At 37.1% G+C, this 22,470-nt stretch overlaps 1 protein-coding gene across 1 annotated transcript; it reads left to right on the top strand.

Annotated features, from left to right (window-relative positions):
* The first annotated feature begins 245 nt into the window (after nt 1-245).
* On the top strand, nt 246-22,264 carry ZRSR2 (zinc finger CCCH-type, RNA binding motif and serine/arginine rich 2). Its single transcript, XM_083361859.1, has 11 exons — nt 246-364; nt 2,797-2,876; nt 4,318-4,390; nt 12,500-12,608; nt 13,928-14,014; nt 16,846-16,884; nt 17,143-17,258; nt 19,430-19,643; nt 20,489-20,544; nt 21,020-21,129; nt 21,672-22,264. Exons 1-11 carry the CDS (start codon nt 315-317, stop codon nt 22,109-22,111), a joined length of 1,374 nt encoding a protein of 457 aa, XP_083217985.1. The 5' UTR covers nt 246-314; the 3' UTR covers nt 22,112-22,264.
* Nucleotides 22,265-22,470: the final 206 nt, after the last annotated feature.

The raw sequence follows: 22,470 nt of genomic DNA, 5'->3' as shown, positions 1-22,470 counted from the left end.
AGTGCTGTTGTAACTTTGAATGGTCACTAAATGAAGTGTTGTAAGTCGAGGACTACCTATATTGTTAAATTGAGCTCTGAAATATGAAAACTTCTTACTTTCATTTTAAACTTAGACCGAAAGTGTCCGTAAGGATCCTGATACCTCCAGTCTAGCATTTCTATCTCTATCGTCCAGTCCCTTCCTCGAGCCCTCCATTCACCAGGCTTCGTTCTGGACTCTGCTAGCTAGGATCATAAGGAACACCTTTACGGAAGAGAAATTGCGTCACGTCCGACTGTCTCTCGTCACGTGATGATCCTGGAGACTGTAATATGGCGACGTTCTTGTCGCCGCCGCCAGTTGAGGGGATGGTGAAATTGAGGTAAGAATGGGTTAGTTATGTGTTTTGGTTCAGTTGCTAGGTTTCAGAGTTGTCTTGTCTCGCTTTGGCAATGATGTCATGGTAGTGCCGTTTGTTATCCTGAGCTCCCTGTTGTCACTTGGCGCTTGGGTGATCGAAGTAATCTTCTCTGTCAATGAGAAATTAAGGAGCTGGTAATCCTGAATTCGTGGCGGTTAACGGAGTAAGAATAAAGAGGACTTATTTTGCAGGAGACAGCTAGCAAACTGTAATGCCAAAGATTTCATGAGAGATGCAGCAAGTGGCTCTCGCAGAGGATATAAATATGGCTTAGGTAACGTGAACTTTAAATGTCAGCCTGCATGGGGAAAGCTGCAAACAGGCTAATGTGGTTAATAAAGGAAAGGAGGGGCGTATGTGGGATATAAATGCATTATGTCATCAGTTAGGGATGGAGAATAATAGACTAAAAATTAATAGTAAGCCTTCTGTGTTTACATTAGCAGATTTTAAAAATTGGGACAATATAAGTACTTTTGTAAAACAATGCATCTCAATTCTCAATGCATCTCAGTTCCCAAAATGATTACAGTGGGATACTAGTCAGACATTAACAGTTGCCACAACCCCCCCTTCCCCAAATTCAAATTTACGAGAGTAAAAAAAAGCACTAGTTTAGGTGCTCAATTATGTTGGAGAGGAGGTATTTCTTTGAAAAATTTCTTACTACAAGAATACTGTGGCTGGACTGTAGTAATTTACTGCTATTTGATGGTGGGGGTCAGGTGGGGAGGGGAATTGAAAAAACCTGAACAATAAAATCATCTGAATTTGCACAATTGTGTTAAATATTTGGAGCCAAGTTATTAAAGGACCAGGATTGCATTATGACATTGCCATATGCACATAATCACTTTTTCCACATCATTGTGTCTGGATGACACTCTTTGGCAAAACAACCATTAATTTAGTGAGTTGTGTGAGCTAGCCAGGTAATAATTCTAAGCCATAGTAGTGTTTACGTTGAAGGTATATGTGTGAATATAAGTATTGCCTCTCTGTCCTTTTCAGATGTGACTTCTAGATTTAATTAAACATTTTTTGCCAAACAGTATAGAACTACATCATGTTTCTTCAGTATAGTTTTTAATTGGGCATCTGTATCTGTGGTTTTGCTGGAAAATTGGGAATTCATTTGTTTCTTTGGGACCCTTTTTTGGAATGCACATTTACAATGGGGATGAATGGGAAGGGTTTGATCTGAATGAAAATCCTAGTAGCAAGGCTAAATTTCTTATGTTTCTACTTCACCCTCTGTTCAGTCTTATCTAAATAGGCACCATAAATGTCAATTTTGCATTGCTATTACAGGTAGTCCTTGACTTATGACCACAACTGAACCCAACATTTCTGTTGCTAAGTGAGACATTTGTTAAATGAGTTTTGTCCCATTTTACGACCTTTCTTGCCACATTTGTTAAGTGAATCACTGTAGTTTTTAAATTAGTAATACAATTATTAATCTGGTTTCCCCATTGACTTACTTGTCAGGGGGTTGCAGAGGGGGATCACATGACTCCAGGACACTTCAACAGTCATAAATATGAGTCAGTCAAGCATTTGAATTTTGATCACGTGACCATTGGGATGCTGCAGTGGTTATAAATGCGAAAAAGGGTCGTCATTTTTTTCAGTGCTGTTGTAACTTTGAATGGTCACTAAGTGAACTGTTGTAAATCAAGGACTATCTGTAGTTTTAAGCCTCTCACTTCTTTCTAATATATATTCTAATTGAGACTTCAGGTCTGGTTTGAAACAGCTTAGAGCAAGGGTGTCAAACTGCTGGCCTGCGGGCCGGATGCGTCATGCCGAAACTGCGCCCACCCCATTGCTGGCAATGGAAAAAAAGTCACGATACATCACGACACCTCACTTGACATTGCGAGTTTGACACCCCTGGCTTAGAGGAAAAAATTACATCTACATATCACTTACTTTGAACTTATGTCCAAATTCAGAATTCAAGTGCTGGCAGCTGAGTAAAAAAACCCAGATATATGCAGACTATATTTTTCTCTTCACAGAAGAATCTGGAAAAAACAATACTGCAGAAGCTGGCCCCTAACTTTGTAAACTAGCAAAAGGACCCAAAACAAAACACATTTTAGGCTAAAATCTATCTCTACATTATTTTATTTTTCTTGGGTGTTTTAATATTTGATAACTTTAGTAATTAAAAATGGAATACGTTTACCAGAAGTAAATTCTAAAAAAGTAAGTTTTATTTCTGAAATATTAATCAGATTCCACAGAAATTCCACTGAGTTCAATTAATTCCTAGTAAGAAAAACAGAATTATAACATGATCTATTTAAAATACTATATATTTAGAATCTGAGAATTTTAGTATTTCATCAGTTTTCAAAATAAAAGAAAAACTGTTTAATCTTCAGCCACAAAAGGTACAGAGCACTTTTGAAGAAAGAGAAGCGGAAGAAAAGGAGACAAGCTCTAGCAAGACTGAGAGATTCAGGTAAAAGAAAATATATTCTGATATAAATAAAGAAATACAGATTTTTTGCCAACTATGAGTTGTATTCTAATGATCAGAGGGAGTTGTCAATTTCCACTGTTTTGAATATATATGTATATGTTCAAAATGGTGAATATGGTTTTTTTACAGGAGTATGTAGACTATACGTCTGTGTGTATCAAATAACTTTGAGATTACAAAAGATAGGCTATATAGGCAGTAATAGTAAACTGCTGCTGATTTTTTTGATTAAAAAGTAAAATAGATATTAATTATTGTGTTTGAGTTCTTATGTACAATCTGGACATGGACAAAATTGAAATATAATCAGACTTGAGAAAACCAAGTATTTCTTGGGGAAGAGGAATGTTTGGAATAGCTTTAGAATATTTTTTGGGAAAGGTATGTCATAAAAGAGCAATATTCCCTTTACTAACATTATTAGATCCTGTTGTTTTGATATAAAATTAAATCTGAATCTAGATTGCTTTCATTTTGATAAAGTGATTGTATTATTTAGGTTACTATAGTGCCTGTCCCTCCAGTGAGGTTTGGGAGTCTAGTTGCATCAATGATTACAGAAACATACAATTAATTGAATTATTCAGGCCATTCGAACCAATCCCCTATATAAGGGCTTATTTGTTTATATTTTATTTAACAGTATTTCTTAGACCCTGGGCAGTCCTAGATGCTTAGACAAAAGCATCCTAGAACCTTTAATCCAAACTAAAACAATACAATTATTAAATGGTTCCTCATAGGTACTTGTGATAGTCAAAGACTCATTGAACAGGCTATTTTCAGGGCCTTCTGAAGTAGGAGGAGGATAGGAGCCGTGTATACCTTTCATGTCAGTTTATTACAGTCAAGGGACTATTATAGAGAGAACTTGGCTGATACATCTCTTACTTTTTCTTGGGAATGGGTATACTAGATCCACTGTAGATATTTGGAAGAAGCAGGCATGCTTGGTAAAACAGTGCCCGACGTAACCCAGCAGTATGCCATTCAGAGCTTTATAGGTTCTAGCCAGCACTTTGAACTGGATCCATAAGTTTATTGAAAACCAAAATAGCACTCTTAAGATCAATGTGATTCTAATGTAGTTGGCATCCCCAAGTAACCATCTGGCTGTTCTAATCCCCTATAGAGCACAATTTGCTGTAAATTAATGTGCTGTAAATTAATTTAAAGCCTTATAATGCAGGGTGCCCATGTCCATCTTTTTCTAGAGGGGACATAGGAGAACCTACCACCTTTCCTGGTAATTAGTTGTATTGTCATAAATATTATAGGTATAAGAAACAGAATTGACTTCCTATAACTGAAGTGCACCAATACTTATTTAAATAATGTGGAATGCACTAATCTGCCTTCTAACCAAAGATGAACAATTCTTTTTATTTATTTATTTATTCTTTATTCTTTTTCTTTATAGAAAATGCAAATAAAGATGAACCAATTTATGAAGACGAACCAAATGAAGAAGAGCAAGAACTTGAAGATGAAAGGTGAATAAACAGATTTAACCTATAACCAGGCAGCTCAAATTTCTGCATGCTTACTTAAAGCCATTAACCTTCTATCTAGGTATATATAACTTGGAAGACAAGTATATACAGTGCATTCAGAAAGTATTCAGACCCGCTTCACTTTTGTCACTTTTTGTTATTCTGCAGCTTGATTTTACAGTTGTTTTTTTCCTCATTAATCAACACTCAGTATCCTATAATAACAAAAAACAATTTTAGAAATGTCTCTAAATTTATTAAAAAGAAAAAAAACTTAATTATCATATTGGCTTAAGTATTCAGACCCTTCACTTAGTACTTCGTTGAAGCTCCTTTAGCCACAATTACAACCTAGAGTCTTTTTGGGTGTGATGCGACAAGCTTTGCACACCTGGATTGGGGGATTTTCTGTCATTCTTTGCTGCAAATCCTCTCAAGCTGAATGTAAGGACCCGCTTCAAAACCTCATCCCAAGAAAGCAGGACTCTTGGAACACTTTCATTCCAAAAGAACTTTTATTAGGAGAAGCTGACAGCAGGCATAAAAGGCAGGATCTGAGGGTTTCCCACTCAGATTAATAGGTTAAAGTAGCATCAAACAAACCCCACCCCAATAGTTCATCCGGTCAGTTCAAACGAGCCAATCAGGTGTTAAGTCCACTGTGGGAACGGAGGTGATAATGGAGTCTGTACCCATGCCCGTGAAGACGTTATTGGATCTTCACAGGTTGACCTCGGGGAAACAGTTCAAAGAGCAAGCATATAGAAAAGGCAGAGAAGATACATTGTAGCTAAGCAAAGGAGAAATAATGCATTCCATAGGGCCTCCCCCCTCCCCCTCAGGAGAATGACACAACCCACAGAAAGAAGCTGAAAAGGGACAGAACCACCCTCCCCCTAACAAGGAAATGGGTTCTGACAGGTTGGATGGCGACCGTCAGTGGACAGCCATTTTCAGGTCCCTTCAGAGATGTTCAATAGGGTTCAAGTTAGGGCTCTGGCTGGGCCACTCTAGGACATTCACAGAATTGTCCCTAAGCCACTGGCTGTGTGCTTAGGATCATTGTTATGTTGGAAAGTGAACCTTCGGCCCAGCACTGTGGAACAGGTTTTCATTGAGCATATCCTTGTACTTTGCTCCATTCAGTTTTCCCTCAACCCTGACCAGTCTCCCAGTTCCTGCTGCTGAAGAACACTCCCACAGCATGATGCTGCCACCACCATGCTTCACTGTTGGGATCATATTGGGCAGGTGATGAGCGGTGCCTGGTTTCCTCCAGACATAACATTTAGATTTGAGGCCAAACAGTTCAATCTTGGTTTCATCAGAACAGAGAATCTTGTTCCTCACAGTCTTGAGAATCCTTCAAACGCTTTTTTGCAACTCCAAACAGGCTTTCATGTGTTTTGCAGTGAGGAGAGGCTTCCATCTAGCCACTCTGTCATAAAGCCAGATCAGTGGAGGGCTGCAGTGATGATTGTCCTTCTGGAACTCTGTCCCATCTCCACACACGATCTCTGGAGCTCAGTCAGAGTGACCATTGGGTTCTTGGTCACCTCTCTTACTAAGGCCCTTCTTCCCCAATTGCTCAGTTTGACATGGCAACCAGCTCTTGGAATAGTCCTGGTTGTGCCAAACCTCTTCCATTTGAGAATTATGGAGGCCACTGTACCTTGTAATAATCCTTTCTCTGAGCTCTGCAGGCAGTTCCTTTGATTTCATGTGTTTTGCTCTGCTACAGTATGCATTGTCTGCTGTGAGGCATCCTATAGAGCAGTGGTGGCGAATCTTTTAAACACCGAGTGCCCAAACTGCAACCCAAAACCCACTTATTTATCGCTGGGTGCCAGGTGGGCGTGGCTCACTGGGTGGGTGTGGCTGTGGTGGTCATGGAAGATTGGGTGTGGCCAAGGTGGGTGTGGTCACCTCAGTGCTCGTGGGGAGGGACACCTGTGGGCAGTGGGCAGAGTTGAGGGAGCTCCAGGAGGTCTCTGGCAGGTGGGGCAGTAGGCAGGAGACTCATCCTGTGGGGTGAGGTGAGGCAGGGTGGGGGTGCCATTGCCATTGGGCAAGGCAAGGGCTGCGGCAGCAGCTGCCTGACACCATTGGCCCCCGCACACAGAGGCCAGCAAGCGCATGGGGGCCAATGTTGTCTGTTAGTAGCCACAGCCGGTCGGCCCCTCAACAGGTGCATTCTGGGGCTCTGCAGCCCATCGCTAACAGTTCAAAGAAGCCTCTGAGATGGATGGTCGGCCAACAGCTGAGGAGGTGATGCAGTGGGTTGTGCCTGGGAAAAGGAGAGCATGCGAGGCCAGGAGGGACAGGATGGGTGGGAGGGAAACCAGCCGTGCTGGGATGCATTCAGCCACGTGGGACCTTGGTGAATTAGCAGGCGGCTAGTTGAAGAGGGACAGTTGCCACCTCCGGGGCATGGCACGGGTGCCCACAGAGAGAGCTCTGAGTGCTGCCTCTGGCACTTGTGCCATAGGTTCACCACCATTGCTATAATGTATGCCTTTCCAAATCAGGTCCAATAAATTAGTCACTTGTCTGAAATGGTTTAGGTTCTCCTGCTCTAGCAGGGAGCTGGACTAGAAGACCTCTAAGGTCCCTTCCAGCTCTGTTCTATTCTAATTTACTACAGGTCAACTCCAATCAAGATGTAGAAACATCAACAACAATGTTAGCAACAATCGAGAGAAATGGGAGGCATCTAACTAAATTCCAAATGCTGTTGCAAAGGGTCTGAATACTTATGCCAATGTGATATTTAAGTTTTTTTCTTTTTAATAAATTTACAGACATTTCTAAAATTCTGTTTTCACTTTGTCATTATGGGGTACTGAGTGTAGATTAATGAGAAAAATATGAATTTCAACAACTGTAGAATCAGGCTGCAGAATAACAACATTGACAAAAGTGAAGGGGGTCTGAATACTTTCTAATGCACTATAAATAGCAAAGTGTGTAAACAATTTAATACATGTAAAACATTCTCTTTTTTCTCTATCTTTAATTGATTACTCTTGTTAGGCATATGGTGTTAGCCTACAATGTTGGGTTGAAAATATATTAACCATAATGCTATGTCTTTAAGAAGTTAATTGGCCAATGGGTGTGTAAGTGTTCTCATGGCCATAAGAGGAAGCTAGGAACGTAGCTTCTCTCTCTCTCTCTGAATTCACTGATCTCTACTATTACTGTTTTTGCTCTACTGTTGGTTTACTACTGTTGTAACCTGAACTGTGTATTGACCTCTGGACCGGTAAGAAGACTTTGTATTTTTGGATTACTCTTTGGACTGTTGCTATTGTTTATGACCTGGACTGTTTATTTTTTGACTGTGCATTTTTGTTCTTACACCACCTCAAAAGTAAACTACTTTTTGTTTTTATAACTCAGTGTATTCTTGTGTGACTTTTACTACTCTCAGTACCCTTTCTTGTCTGTGCAACTCTTTGGTAGCACAAGGAGACCTCTGCACATTAAATTCCTTAACACTGGTTATGGGCCCAGGCCTGTACTGAGAGTTAGTTCACACAGTTTCCTAGCTGAGTTTGTGTTAGCTTTTTGGTGTAAAATGGCACAAGAACTGTTGTCAGGCATCTCCTGGATAACCCGGTTGGATGGGACAAACTATGTTTCCTGGTCCACAAAATGCTGCTTGCTTTTGCGCAAGGAAGGACTATGGACTGTTGTAAATAACCCACCAGATACTACTGCTTGGGATCCAGATGACAAAGAGGATGCAAAGAAGTTAGACGACTTTAAAAGAAGCAATGAGAAAGCTCTTTGCATTATTGGGCTAACACTGAATGACCAGCAACTTGTCCATATTCGTGGTGAGGAGTCTGCTGCTAGGTGTTGGGGCATTTTGCGAAGGCTTTATCTTCGAGACAGTGTGGGTGCACATATACACCTTACACGTAAGCTGTTTAGGGCTCGTCTGCAGAAGAATGGAGATATGCTGACCCATTTAAATTACATGAAGGCAACTTTTCAAGAGCTTCATGAAAAGGAGCTGATTTTTTCAGAGTTGCATCAGGTCTACATTATTCTGTCATCTTTGGATGAGAGTTATGATGAGTATGTTTCTTCTTTGGAAGTCCTGACCAGAGAGGAACTGACTTTGACTAACATTACTGGGAGACTGCTGGAAGAGTCCAGAAGGAGGCGTGACAGAGACCAGCTGAGAGAGACACAGCTACAAGAGGAGCAGCCATTCTCCACTGCTTACAATATCAAGAAATGTTATTCTTGTGGGGCTAGAGGGCATATAGCCAAATGGTAGAAGGGAAGGGTAGAAAACAGAATGTAAATAGCAGTGGGAAAACTAAGAAGGGCATTGGTTTGGCTGTTTTTGGTGAATCAACATCCAGAAACAATGAATTGTGGGTTGTTGATAGTGGGGCTTCACAATGCATTACTAAAGTGAAAAAGAGGTTTATTACTATGAAAAACAGCAACCAATATGTTTCACTAGCCAACGGTTGGAAGATGAAGGCCTCTGGTGAAGGTAATTCCTATTGTCCATGCATTGATGAACAGTTACCTATGTTATATATACCTAAACTAAGATTCAACCTGTTATCTGTAAGGGAATTGGTTAAAGTTGGGTTTGTGGTAACATTCAGAGGGGAGCAATGCACTATTGAGAGGAATGGAACCTGTGTAACTGCTAATTTCAAAGATGGTTTATTCTCACAAGTAACCAGATTAGTACAGTTAAAGCTAACTCAATATGTGAGAACAAGAAGCCACATGATGAATGTATACATTTATTGCATAGGCGGTTAGGGCATGTAAACTTTAACTCACTGCGTAAAACAGTTAAGTTAGTAGAAGGAATTAAACTGAAGCCATGTAGTAAGTATTTGAATTGCAATGCCTGTAATCAGGAAAAGAGTAAGGCAACTCCTGCAAACAGGTTAAACGGCTTCAAAACAACTGTACCTTTGGAAGTTGTGTTTGCTGATTTAATTGGACCCATGAAACCAAGTTTAGGAGGGTCATGTTATATTTTAAGTATATTGGACCACTACTCTCGTTATGGATTTTGTTATCTGCTTAAGTCAAAGGCAGACACTTTCCAACAATTTGCAAACTGGCTGAAATTCGTGGAGAGAAAAACAAAGAGAAAGGTTCAGTGTATAATTACTGATAATGGCACTGAATTTACAAACAAGCGCTTTGTTGATATGCTACAATCAGCTGGCATTGAGCATAAACGTTCAGCCCCTTATAGGCCTCAACATAATGCATTTGTTGAGAGACGTGGGCAAACATTACAAGCCATGATGAGAACCATGTTAAGAGATTCTGGCTTAACAGATAGACTGTGGGGGGAGGCAGCAAAATGTGCAAACCATGTTCTAAATTTAGTTGTTAATACTTCTACTGGTAAAATACCATATACTATATGGCATGGTAGAAGACCAAACCTTGATTACCTGCACACGTTTGGCACTCCAGCTTGGGTCCACATTCCTGCACAACTCAGGAGTAAAGGCCAACATAGGGCTAGGCAATTATACTTCGTAGGTTATGAAGCTAACCATAGATCCTATCGTTTCTGGGAACGAGGCACAACTAATGTATATAACAGTGCGAGTGCAAAATTCCTTGAGCACGTTGGTTGGGATAGGTTAGAGCAAGTAACTGTTAATACTGATCCTCTAGTGTTTGAGGACTCCTCTGATAACGTAACTAGTAATGATAATACATCTCCTGTAAATATAAAAGATGAAGAGGAGATAGGGGAGATTAAAGATGAATCAGAGGAAGGTGAGGTGTCAGAAATTCAAAGCCCTGTAATTCCTTGGCGTTCAACGCGCATCAGACGTCCACCTGATCGCTATGAAGCTAGTATAATATGTCAAGTTAGTTCAATACCTTCTAACTATGATGAGATCAGGATGTATCCTGAAGATTGCAAAATAAATTCACAATTAGAAATCTTGGGGGAATAAGCCACTATTTGGGGTTAGATATTGTGAAAACGAATAGGGGTTTTAAGATTTCGCAAGCCAGTAAAATATCTCAGTTATTAAAGAGATACAATATGGAAATGTGTAAACCAGCAAAAACTCCGATGGCTATGGATTTTAAGGACACTAATGTTGAGAGTCCTGTATTTGATAAGACTATGTACCAATCTTTGATAGGAAGCCTTATGTATCTTAGTAATTGGACTAGACCTGATATTTCTTACTGTGTAAACCAATTGGCTAGGTACAACAATAATCCAACTGTTAGACACTGGCAATCAGCTAAACGAGTATTAAGGTATTTGAAGCAAACTATTCACTACTCGTTATATCTAGAGCCAAATCGTGAGTTAATCCTTACTGCATATGCAGATGCGAGTTTTGCCTCTGATACAAGCACTCGTAAATCTACTTCAGGGTTGGCTGTAATGTTGGGTGATTCTTTGATTGGATGGAAGTCCATTAGACAAAAACACATAAGCTTGTTTACAATGGAGGCTGAATTTTCATGTCTATCAGTGTTATGTACAGAACTGCTAGTGTACAAACAATTATTGTTAGATATGGGTTTAAATGTAAATGATCCATTCATTGTATATGAGGACAATCAAGCTGCGATAAAGATGGCTAATAATGCTGCAGTAAGAACAAGATCTAAATATACTGATCTTCGTTATTTAAATGTGAGACAATGTATCAAGGATAAATTAATACAGCTAGAGTATTGCCCATCTGATTTAAATATTGCAGACCATTTTACGAAGGTACAAAGTGCTGTGAAACACAGTGCTAATTGTGAAAGAATGTGCATAAGATTGTAAGAGTTATATATTATTCTACCCAAAGGGGAGAATGTTAGGCATATGGTGTTAGCCTACAATTTTGGGTTGAAAATATATTAACCATAATGCTATGTCTTTAAGAAGTTAATTGGCCAATGGGTGTGTAAGTGTTCTCATGGCCATAAGAGGAAGCTAGGAACATAGCTTCTCTCTCTCTCTCTCTGAATTCACTGATCTCTACTATTACTGTTTTTGCTCTACTGTTGGTTTACTACTGTTGTAACCTGAACTGTGTATTGACCTCTGGACCGGTAAGAAGACTTTGTATTTTTGGATTACTCTTTGGACTGTTGCTATTGTTTATGACCTGGACTGTTTATTTTTTGACTGTGCATTTTTGTTCTTACACCACCTCAAAAGTAAACTACTTTTTGTTTTTATAACTCAGTGTATTCTTGTGTGACTTTTACTACTCTCAGTACCCTTTCTTGTCTGTGCAACTCTTTGGTAGCACAAGGAGACCTCTGCACATTAAATTCCTTAACAACTCTCTAAAATTATATAATAAGTTGCTGAACTTGTCTTTATTGATAAACTTTATTTATAAAAGGTATATATAAAGCTTATATACACCTTCTTAGTCTTAATCATATCTGCTTGGAGATAGGCCTCTGTTGTGATTCAGGGTCAGCCTGTGGGTTCGGCAGTTGGGTCGGACGACTCAGAGGAGGAGGGGGGTGTTGAAGAGCTTGCTGAGGGGGTTGGAGAGCTTGCTGATGAGAGCCCTCAGCCAGGCCCCTCCCACCTGGTCACGACAGAGACCCAGCTGTGTGAGCCTGACAGCATGGATGAAGATGACCCACAGCTGGCCCTGTTCAAGGACGCCCGACGCAGGAGGCAGTCAATCAGGAGTAAACGGAGGAAGGCAATGGGGCACCTCGGAAGGAGGCAGAGAGAAGCCACGCCCTGAACTGTATAAAAGGGGAATGCGTGGGAGGGCTGGCTTGCTCAAGGCAACCGCTTGAATAGTTCCTGTTTCATAGCTCCTGTTTCATGGTTGGTGTCTTGTTTTGCTCTGTTTTATGTTAATAAATTTGGCAGGCTTAATTCCAGCCTCTTGCCGTTTGTAAAGGGGTTGTCCCTGTCTTTTCTGCAGGGCCGGTAGCAGGCTGGTACAGAACAGTCTCAAGGGTGTAGTAGAAGTTACTTCCTAAACAGGACTGCAGCCTCATTGCTGACGTATTAATTTTGATCAGTTCATTTAAAGAAGAAATAATGACTAGAATTGTTCAGAGTGAGACAAACTATTTCATTCATTGTTAACTTGATTATATTGGAAGGCAAAGGCTTCATGAAGAGTGGTTGCTAAGAGAAGAAAAGGCTCAAGAAGCTTTCAAGATCAGGAAGGAAAGAGAAGAGGCAGCCAGAAAGCGTCAGGAGGAAGAAGAGGTATAGTGAACCTTTTGAAGCAGTGAAATAGACTCCTAGAGTTAACTTTTGCATCTTCAAACATCATTAATTCCTTTATTTCAAAAAATTGTCAGGAACTAATATTGAGAATGCAGTATTATATTTGGAAGAGCTGCTAAATGAATAACAAAGGGCGCAGTTTTCATATTATTTGTGATTTAAGTTGCCTATAGACATTAAATATGGTTGATTACAGTGAAATATGGTCAGTCTTTCTTAAAGCTGTTTTATAAAACTATAGTTATATTTCTGTGAGAAGCCCTTAAATGTATTTATTTTTATTTATTTAAAACATTTATATAGCCTCCCATCTTATATCAAACTCTGGGTGTTTCCCAATCAGTAAGTAAAGCAACACCAATTTAAAAAAAAACAGTATAACCCATATACCTATTAAAACCATAAACATTAAAAACTTGGCACCAAACTTATGTTTCCAACTTCATTAAATGTATTATTTTGTTACGTTGTTGCCCTGCTTTCTTTTCAGTAATGCTTCTTTTTATCTTCTTTTTTAAATAAAGCAAACATAATCGCTGGATGTTGTAAAATTATGAGAATTTCCATGCAATGAAAACAAAATAACATGACAGCATATCTGACAGGTAGAAAAATAAAGAATAAATGGAGACCAACCCAGCCTTCCAAAAGAAGGGGGCTGGTACTCTGTTATAAAGAATGGAAGGAAAACAAAATGTAAGAATGTTTGATATACTTTTTTTCTGTGTAGGGCTGTTTTTATCACCAGAATTGCCAAATGTTTTTGGTTATGGCTTCTCTTCTCTTTTCCCTCTTATGATCTTACCTATTTAGATTTCTTCTGTGCTGGCTTTGTGGCTCATCCTTGCCTATGGAATAAGTGGGCAATTAATTTAAGCAACTTCTGTGAAGTATTTAAGTCTACTCACAAGAAATCCAAGAATGAGTAAGGTTTACTGAAGACTGTAGGAACCTGGAATCTAAGACTCAGCTACTTCAGTAGTTCAAAATTAAGCCCTTAAAACAGGTCATCGATTTTCTTTCATTTTGTTTTCCTTTCTGCTGTTTGTAAGACATTGGGTGGACTGTCATGTTTTCATTGTTGCAGCCGTTAGATTTGCTATTTTGTTTTTCTCTAGCTATGTGAGAAAAGTAACACTGAAATTTTTGAGGAAAAAAAATCAAATAAACTTGAATTGGTTCATTGGTCAAAAAGCAGATACCTAATTAAATTTAAGGAAACAATAATTAATTTAATACAATGCAACAATATTTGTACACATTTTCTAGATGAATAAAGGGTTTGCTCTTTTTTTTAGCAAAAAATAAAAGAAGAATGGAAGAAACAACAACAGAAAGAACAAGAGGAAGAAGACCGAAAACAACAAGTGAAGAGAGAAAGAGAGGTGATTCCGGCTCTAGGAGGATAAATCCAATGCATATCCTCTCACTGTACTCATAAGAGTCCTAAGTTACGTCAGCCAGGTGCCAGGTTTTTAACCAGAGATTTGAGTGGGAAAGTGCCAATCAGTTTATTCATAGAAATCTCATTTGGAATAAGTCATAGGACTAACTTTTGTCCAAGATAAAGTCTGATTGCTGGGTAGTAATGTTTCAAAGGGAGAAGATAAGACACCAGTGATGGCAGCCAAAGAAGAAGGGGAAAGCAGGAAAGGATGATTGGAAGGCAGGTGGACCAGTGGAATATTTTGTGTAGGCAGCTGATAGTAAGTAGGGACTGGATACGGGTAATGTTAGTGGGATATACTGAATGAGGAGAGAGGAGGCTGTGTGCACTGACCATTCCATAAAATCACTCCAGTTCCCTGTGGATTTGTTTTAGCTAGTTTTGGCCAACAAAAGCCTAAGCTTTGTTTCAGCCAAACTGTAGCCTTACACAATGGGGGGTTTGGCAGAACTTCCTGAATGGCTTGTTTCTTTTGAGTTCAAAACATAATACATTTGTGACTCTGCCTTGCTAATTCTAAATTAAGTCATTATGTAAACTATTAAACTAATACTTCTAAGTGTAAAGGGACTGGCTTGCACTGTAATTCAGTGTTAAATTGGAAAGAATATAAAGAATAACAACCAACTTTATCTCTCGTATATATAGTATCCTTTTTGTACATATGCTTCATCTTGCTACAGCTGGCAATTATAAATTTTGTGAGGCAGAAAGAAAAATCACAAATTTGCAGTCTACTTTTCTTGGTCAGTGGTTGTGATCAAGCTACCAGCTCTATTCCTATAATGGCAAATGAAAAAACTGTGGCTTTTGGTACAGTAGGTCTGAAAAAAGCAAGTAGGCTTCTTGCTGAGAGGATGTAAATGCAAGAAAATTATTCTTGTATGTCACTTACATAAATTTTAAAGGTGTAGCAAATAAAGATTAATCTTGTTTCAAGTTCTTAAAAATGGAATTATGCTGCTGCTGCGATTCCTTAACTATTTTTTTCACTTAAAGATGTTGCAGCTCATCTTATTCATCAAGACGTATCTTTTTCTATAGCTTATTAAGTGGGGGAAGAAGCAAATTACAAAGGTTTTTTTATAGGTTATACTTTACAGAATTTTGAAAGTAAAAAGTGAATATGTCTATTGCTCATTTCTTTGGCAAAAATTTGAGATTTGTCATACGGATATTTAAAACATGTTTAGAAAGAGGAGCTTGGGTCATAGAAATAATTGAAGTACAGCATTCTTCTTAAAAAATTGTCAGACTAGAAAGCATTAATTTAAATTAGCAAAATGGGCTAGGAAGGTTTTATGTATTGCTTTTTAAATGCTGATGGTATTTTATTCATTGTTTCTTAAGTCAAAAAGAAAATATTTGTGCACCAATTAGAAGCAGGTTATATAAACAGCATAATAGACTAAATGCTTTCCAAGTATGGTTTTACTGTGTTTGGGAACTAAGAGGGAAGCTGAGGGCTTCAAAGGAGGTGAAGACAGAAAGGAAAAGTTATGGATCAGGAGCCACAGTGTGATACCTGGATACACCATGGAAATTTTGTTGGATGTCTCTTACAATTTTTGTTTTATATAGTTTTTACATTTTAATTATTTTAATTAGAGTATTTTAATTTTTTAAAAAGAGAAAATTGTGATGTTATAAAGGTACATATCTGCCTTCAATTTCATTTTAATTCCAAGAAATGTCCTGGATCCTAAATGAGTCTCATAAGATTTCTTAGAAAATGAAAGTGATGAGTGGTTGCACCTAGTGCTGTTTCAGAGTGTGGCCACAAAAGGTAAAAAAGTGCTGGAAGGTGTGGTAGGGAGCTTATGTCTCCCCTGGCAGCTCTTTTGTGAATGAGCAACATATCCAAGTGGCCATTTGCCTGTATACCCACAATATAATCCAAATATGCCCACAAACCCTGAAAAGTTAAACCTACTATTGTTCTATAAAAACTGAGCTGGAATAAATAAACGTGATATTAGTGTGAACAAGTATTGGACTCAATGTGAATATCATCACTGAGGAATCATGTAATTGAATGATTTTGAGTATGACTGGTTACAACTGAAGTTCTGATATATAATGAGAAATCAGAAGCCGTTGATAAATTCTTAATTACCCTTAGTGCTTAGGATTTTTAAAATACACAACAATTTTTGATATACTAATATTTAACTTTATTCTACAACTCTAAGCTTTGCTATACAGGTATTAAAAATATGATTTGCTCAGCAATCAGTGCAGCAAGTGCAGTTGTGCATATTTCATCTTGTAGATACCATTGAGTTACATATAAATCAGTTTTTCTGGTACATAATTTGCAGAGTTGCTGCTACAATGACAAGATACTTGTCCCCTATAATATGTATTAGAGAACCAGTCTCATCCAAATTCAAAAGATTGATTCAAAGAATTCATAATATATTTAACTTATTGCAGAATTATATTGCTAGTTTGCAAAACTAAAAAAATCAGAATATCTTCTACACTTTCTAATGTTTTGGGCTGTTAATTGTTGGCAAAGGGAATACCATTATTGATGAATGATAGCATGATGAATGGTGATGTGGAGGAAATTATTTAAAACATTTAAATGCTTTATATAAGTTGTATGAGTGTGTATATGCATGAATACATTAGAATAATATGCAAGCCTTTTCTCAGTTGAACTAAGCAAAGCAACACTTAAAGCTGAGCATTTTGATCTTAACTGAACAAATCAGATGTCAGGATTCAAAGTTTTTACTAGTTCTGTATTTGCACCATTTGTAGGACGCTGTGCAGAAGATGTTGGATCAGGCTGAAAGTCAGGTATGTTTAGAGCAGGGACATAGAACTTTTTATCTAACAAGAAATATAGTTTGTAACATTAGATATGATTGCTGTTTAAAACTGTGTTGAATGTAATGAAATTTAATTTAGTGAAATTTTATTTTCCCTTTCTTAATAAAGTTAATGACATTTTTATAGAAAAGCTGATTTATTAGTTAAATTTACTCATCAGAATGCATTTTTAAACTTTATTTTGTTTTTATTATACTGGTATCGTTTTTTGGGGAAAAAACACAGCTGGAAAATGGAACTACTTGGCACAATCCTGAGCCCCCAGAGAATATAGGCACCGAGAAAGATCGTGCTAATTGCCCTTTCTATATTAAAACTGGAGCTTGCAGATTTGGGGACAGGTAATTCAATCCTAATTGAATAATTAAAATAACTAGAAATGGTTTTTTCTACAATGTTAATTAATAGTTTAAACATTTTGGCTTATATCCTAAGGGTGAAATTTACTTACTCAAAGACATTCCCTCTTGAGATGAATACCCACCAGTTTTATTTTAATATAGGCACACATTAATTCCTTTTTATTCATATTAACCTATGACATATTGTGTTCCATCCTTTCGCCCAGGAATATTGGTTATGTTGTTCTTGCTTTGTTGTTAATTTATAAAAAATGTTTTAACTTACAGTAACACTTTTAATATTGTACATCTCCTAATGCATAGAATGGCAGCTATTGTAGTGTTTTAATAGTTGATAAGCAAGCTTCTTCACCTGGAAAAGTGGCTCATTTCTCCCCCCTCCCTTTTGTGTTCATCTCCAGATTAGCTTTCAACTTCTGGAGACACATGGGAGACTGATTTGGGGGTCATGCACATCATTAAATGGGTAGTTCTGCTCAAGAAGGAACTCATTTTGTATATAAAATTAATGTCGGGTACAAGGTTACTGTTACTGTGCAGGGCCATGGTTTAATTATATTATTTAGTAAACATTTTTTTAAAAATCCCCATTGCATGTGAAGGCCTCAAACGTTGAGAAAGAATTGACCCAGTTGGAACAGGAATATATATTCAAGATATGAGAAAATAAAGATCATGTCCTTTCAGAGCTCAAAACGTCTGCTAAAATCTGAAACTTTATTCAAAGCCCCAAAGCTTTATGCTTCCCAATTAATTATAACTAGTAAATATCCAATGATAACTGTTTTTTCTCTTTGTGTGACACATTTATATTGATAAATACATATCCGTGAAGTCAATTTTTAGCTTGCTAACCATTGAAAAAAATTCTATGAGCGGGGGTAACTCATACAAGTTTAAAATCAAACCACATTCTTAAAGAGTTCTGCAAATACCATTTTTATTTATTGGCAGAATTGGAAATAATTTTCATCCAGTTTCCTTATCTGAAGGTATAATCAGATTGAATTTCAGTTGATTAGTTTCAAGAATTTTATTTTGTTATTCAGTAACAATAAATTCAGATTTTTAGTGTCTTAGTTAATGAAAAATGCTCCCTGAACAGTTAATTTTCCTGTTTTGCAGGGAGGATTATTTAATAAATCCCTTTTAAAGGTATAATCTGACACTCCTAATTTTGTTTGCCTTTGGATACTTTAGTGAAAAGGGTTCAGTGCTGAGTCCTTAAGATAATAAATTCTCATGCAAAATCTGTTGACAACATTTTTTTAGACCTCTGCCATATGTGTGGCAGGTGATCTCGGCTTCAAGCCACATTTTAGGGAAATATGGGCCAGATACCATATTTGAATGATTCATCTAAGAATGAGAGAAAATGTATTCAATTTTAAAGATACAATTAACTATATTCTCTTCTTTCATTTCTTTGTATTACTCAGAAATATTGTGTCAGAAAATTATTCCTATTGTTTGTTCTGGAACTTATGCAGGTCTGCTCTTCTTTGTCCTTTCTAGCTGAAGACAAGAGCCAGGATATTGCGTAAAGTAAAAGGAATTGACCCATACACTATTAACTGACAATTTTAATAGTGAGGTGCATGAATCGAAATGTAGTTCAGGATATTTTTATAGACAAAAATAAATACTATATCCTGAAAGGAAAATCATCATGTTTAAATGAACGCATTTGAAATGAGACATATGTTCTTTTTATATCTTTTGACTGGCCAATCTCTCATCTTGAAGACTTTGGAAATGGGCAGCATGTAAGGCAACACTTCAGATAAACGCGAAAAATAATTTATGAAGTAATGTCTTTTATCTCCATTTCCTATCACAAGTGAAAGATTTTGTTTGAAGCTTCTGTGTATGCTACAAGAATGCATTTTTATGCATTTTATGCATTTATGCATTATTAGGGAGAAAATTGAGGATGACTAATAATAATTGGAGTTACTTAAATCAATGGGTAGAACCTCGTAGATATATATTTAATAGTCCAAAATGAAAATGTCAGTTGCTCCAAGAATGGCTTTAAAGTAAGCAATAAATGTTGCTAACATATTTCACTAGGCTTAATGTTCTAGTGAAACATGTCATACATGATTAGACTTTTAGTAGGTTCAGTACCTTTTTCTTATTAATTTTAGGTGTTCTCGGAAACATCATTATCCAAGCTCTAGTCAGACCCTTCTTATCAGGGGAATGTTTGTTACTTTTGGGATGGAACAGTGTAAGAGAGATGACTATGACACAGATGCAAGTCTAGAATACAGTGAGGAGGAAATGTATCAACAGTTCCTAGATTTCTATGAAGACGTGCTTCCTGAATTCAAAAATGTGGGGAAGGTTATACAGTTCAAGGTACAAAAATATTTAATTTGGTATTTTCTGCATGCCTTAGTTGTGCATTTATAATCTGAAAAATTGTGGAAAACATAGGACCTTAGTCTTGTGTGAAAGAAGTGGGGAGGCAAAATAAGTTCATATGTTGACTATGAGTTTGTGCTTTTTCCTGCCGAACAAAATCTGACATGAAATGGTGCCCCAAAGCCAAAGGGTGAAAAAAAAATCTTATGATAATCCTCTGTTCAGTTTATAGGTGGAAAATAAGGAAGCATTTATTTTCTTTGTCTCTCTTTCTGCCCTTCTCTGTAACCTTGGTATATTAATTTCCTTAATGTCTTCTTTGAACCCAAATGTCATTGTCAGGTTTGTGTAACTTGGACGAATAAGGAACATTTATATTCTGACTCTATTCCAGCAAGAAAAGAGTTAGTGACCCAGTTGCTTAGGTCAAGATTTAGCTGAATGCCAAAATGAGTTCAATTACTTGTTGAATGTAGTAATATGTTAACTTTAATAGTGAATTAGATAAGATTTTGAATTTCAGTTTACCATCTATGAAAACAGCTGTTGGCTTACTAACATATGCTAAAACTAAGCACACAACCAGCTTATAGCTCTTTGAATTGGATGATGAAATTAATGCTTTGCATGCTGTAAATAGTGTATCTTGTAAACATGTATTATTGTGTAGCCCCCTGTTCAGAATTAAACCCCGACTACATCTAATTCCCAATACAATATGCGTAAGATTAAAGTTTAAATATAAACACAAAGAAACCATATTTACAAAATTAAGGGAAATGCTATGAGGTTAATTTTTCCAGATGTATAATTTGAATGACATTTTATCTTTTACATAGGTGAGCTGTAACTTTGAACCTCATCTTCGAGGAAATGTGTATGTTCAATATCAGTCGTAAGTGTTTAACAATAAATAGACTTTGATTAAATTTAATAAAGATCTTACAAAAAGCTTTAAAGCAAAGCATTAATCATGTCAGTGGCCCCATTTGAGCATTAATCTCCTATAAGTGACGTGTTTTAAACAAGATCTGCAGTGGGTTATGTGAATGGGAGCTACTTCACAAATCTAGGAACTGTTCTTTTTTAGGATTTCCTATCACAAAGGATTTCAATCATATTCTGATCCTTCCAGTTAAATATTAGAAGGTTAAGATAATTCAGTGCCCATTTGCTTTACCTGCACAGGTAATCCTTGATTTACAATCAGTCACTGTCATAGGTTATGACCATTACTGCAGGTGTAAGTCGATGACTACATTTGTAGGATAGGCATATCGAGGTATTTTCTGTTTGCTTCGCGGTATCTCGTTTTAATACTACTAGTTTCATGACAGTCTAGCAATATGTTCTCAATTTGATTTTTAAAGAGAACAAGAATGTCAGGAAGCTCTCACTTTATTCAACGGTCGGTGGTATGCAGGGCGGCAGCTGCAGTGTGAATTTTGTCCAGTAACAAGGTGGAAAACAGCTATTTGCGGTGAGTCAATGAAACACTTGGTTTCTGTCTTTGGGGTGGGGTTTTGTTTTTTTGTTGTTGTTTTTTTGCACTGAATGCCTAAAAATCAATATTTCTGAATTGAGTAGGAAGTGATAAAATACAATTTTCATTTCTGCTGCTATAGCACTTAGTTTTCCATCCAGCAGATTGCTGAGATCATGCCATAATCTTTAATTGACTTGGGCTCTCTAGGTCTAAATTGGCAAGTTTCTCTAGGACTGGTAACTCAGTATGACGAAATGCAGCAATGTTTAGCTACTGCTGTATTATTGAATATACTGAAGGAAATATCTCTCAGACATATGCAGTTATATATGGGATATTCTGGAAAAAGCTAACATTTTTGAAAACACCTTTGCCTAAATATTTCCGTTCACTGGTTGATTTCTAGATGAACCAAGCACAGAGCCTTTTTCGATACCTGTAATATTTTGCAGACACAAATAAATCACAAAGTGTACTGAATGGAAACATAATCTTGATTTCAAATTTGATAACTATTAAAATAAATCCTTTTTTAGGTTTGTTTGAAAGGCAAAAGTGTCCAAGAGGGAAGCACTGTAACTTTCTTCACGTATTCAAAAATCCAAATAATGAGTTCTGGGAAGCCAATAGAGATATGCACATTTGCACTGACTGGGCTAAAGAGGCAAATAAAAACTCTGAAAGGAGAAATAGACTGGAGTACTATGAAGAACATTACAGCAGATCAAGAAGAAGGAACAATCAAAGTCCCAATTATTCATACAATAAAAGAAATGGAGAATCTGAAAGAAAAAAATCTCATAAGCATAAGAAAAGTCATGTTTCTGAGAAATCAGGCAGTCATGGAAGGCAACGGTCACACAGTAAAAAGAAAAGAGGACGGAATCGCGATAGGAGCCTGACACGTAGTCATAGTAGAAGTCCATCTCCTACAAGAAATAGAGGCAGAAAGAGTAGCAAAGGAAGGAATAGTTGAACTTGCTGGAGAATTACTTTTAAGACTTGGATGTGTTTTGAAAAAGATTACTTATAATCCTATTGGATCAATTGTACATTGTTGTGTCTCAAAATAAAGTTGTTATGCACTATCCTATCTAAAGTTTTGTAATAAATTAAAAAATGAAACAAATTCCTTGGGACTTGTTTAATTAGCCTGCTGTGGAAAGTGGATGTTCTTTTTTTAATTTAGCTAAAATGTATTGTGTAACAAGTTAACAACTGAAGTAACAAAAATCTTTGGTTTAGACTTTGTTTATATATAAGTACATTAAATAAGTCAATTATACTTTCATATTTGTCCAAAGTTACATTTTGATTAGATATATTTCCATTTAG

Source organism: Vipera ursinii (assembly GCF_947247035.1).
Source record: "Vipera ursinii genome assembly, chromosome: 4".
Taxonomy (NCBI): Eukaryota; Metazoa; Chordata; class Lepidosauria; order Squamata; family Viperidae; genus Vipera; species Vipera ursinii.
This window is presented reverse-complemented; position numbering and strand designations above follow the sequence as displayed.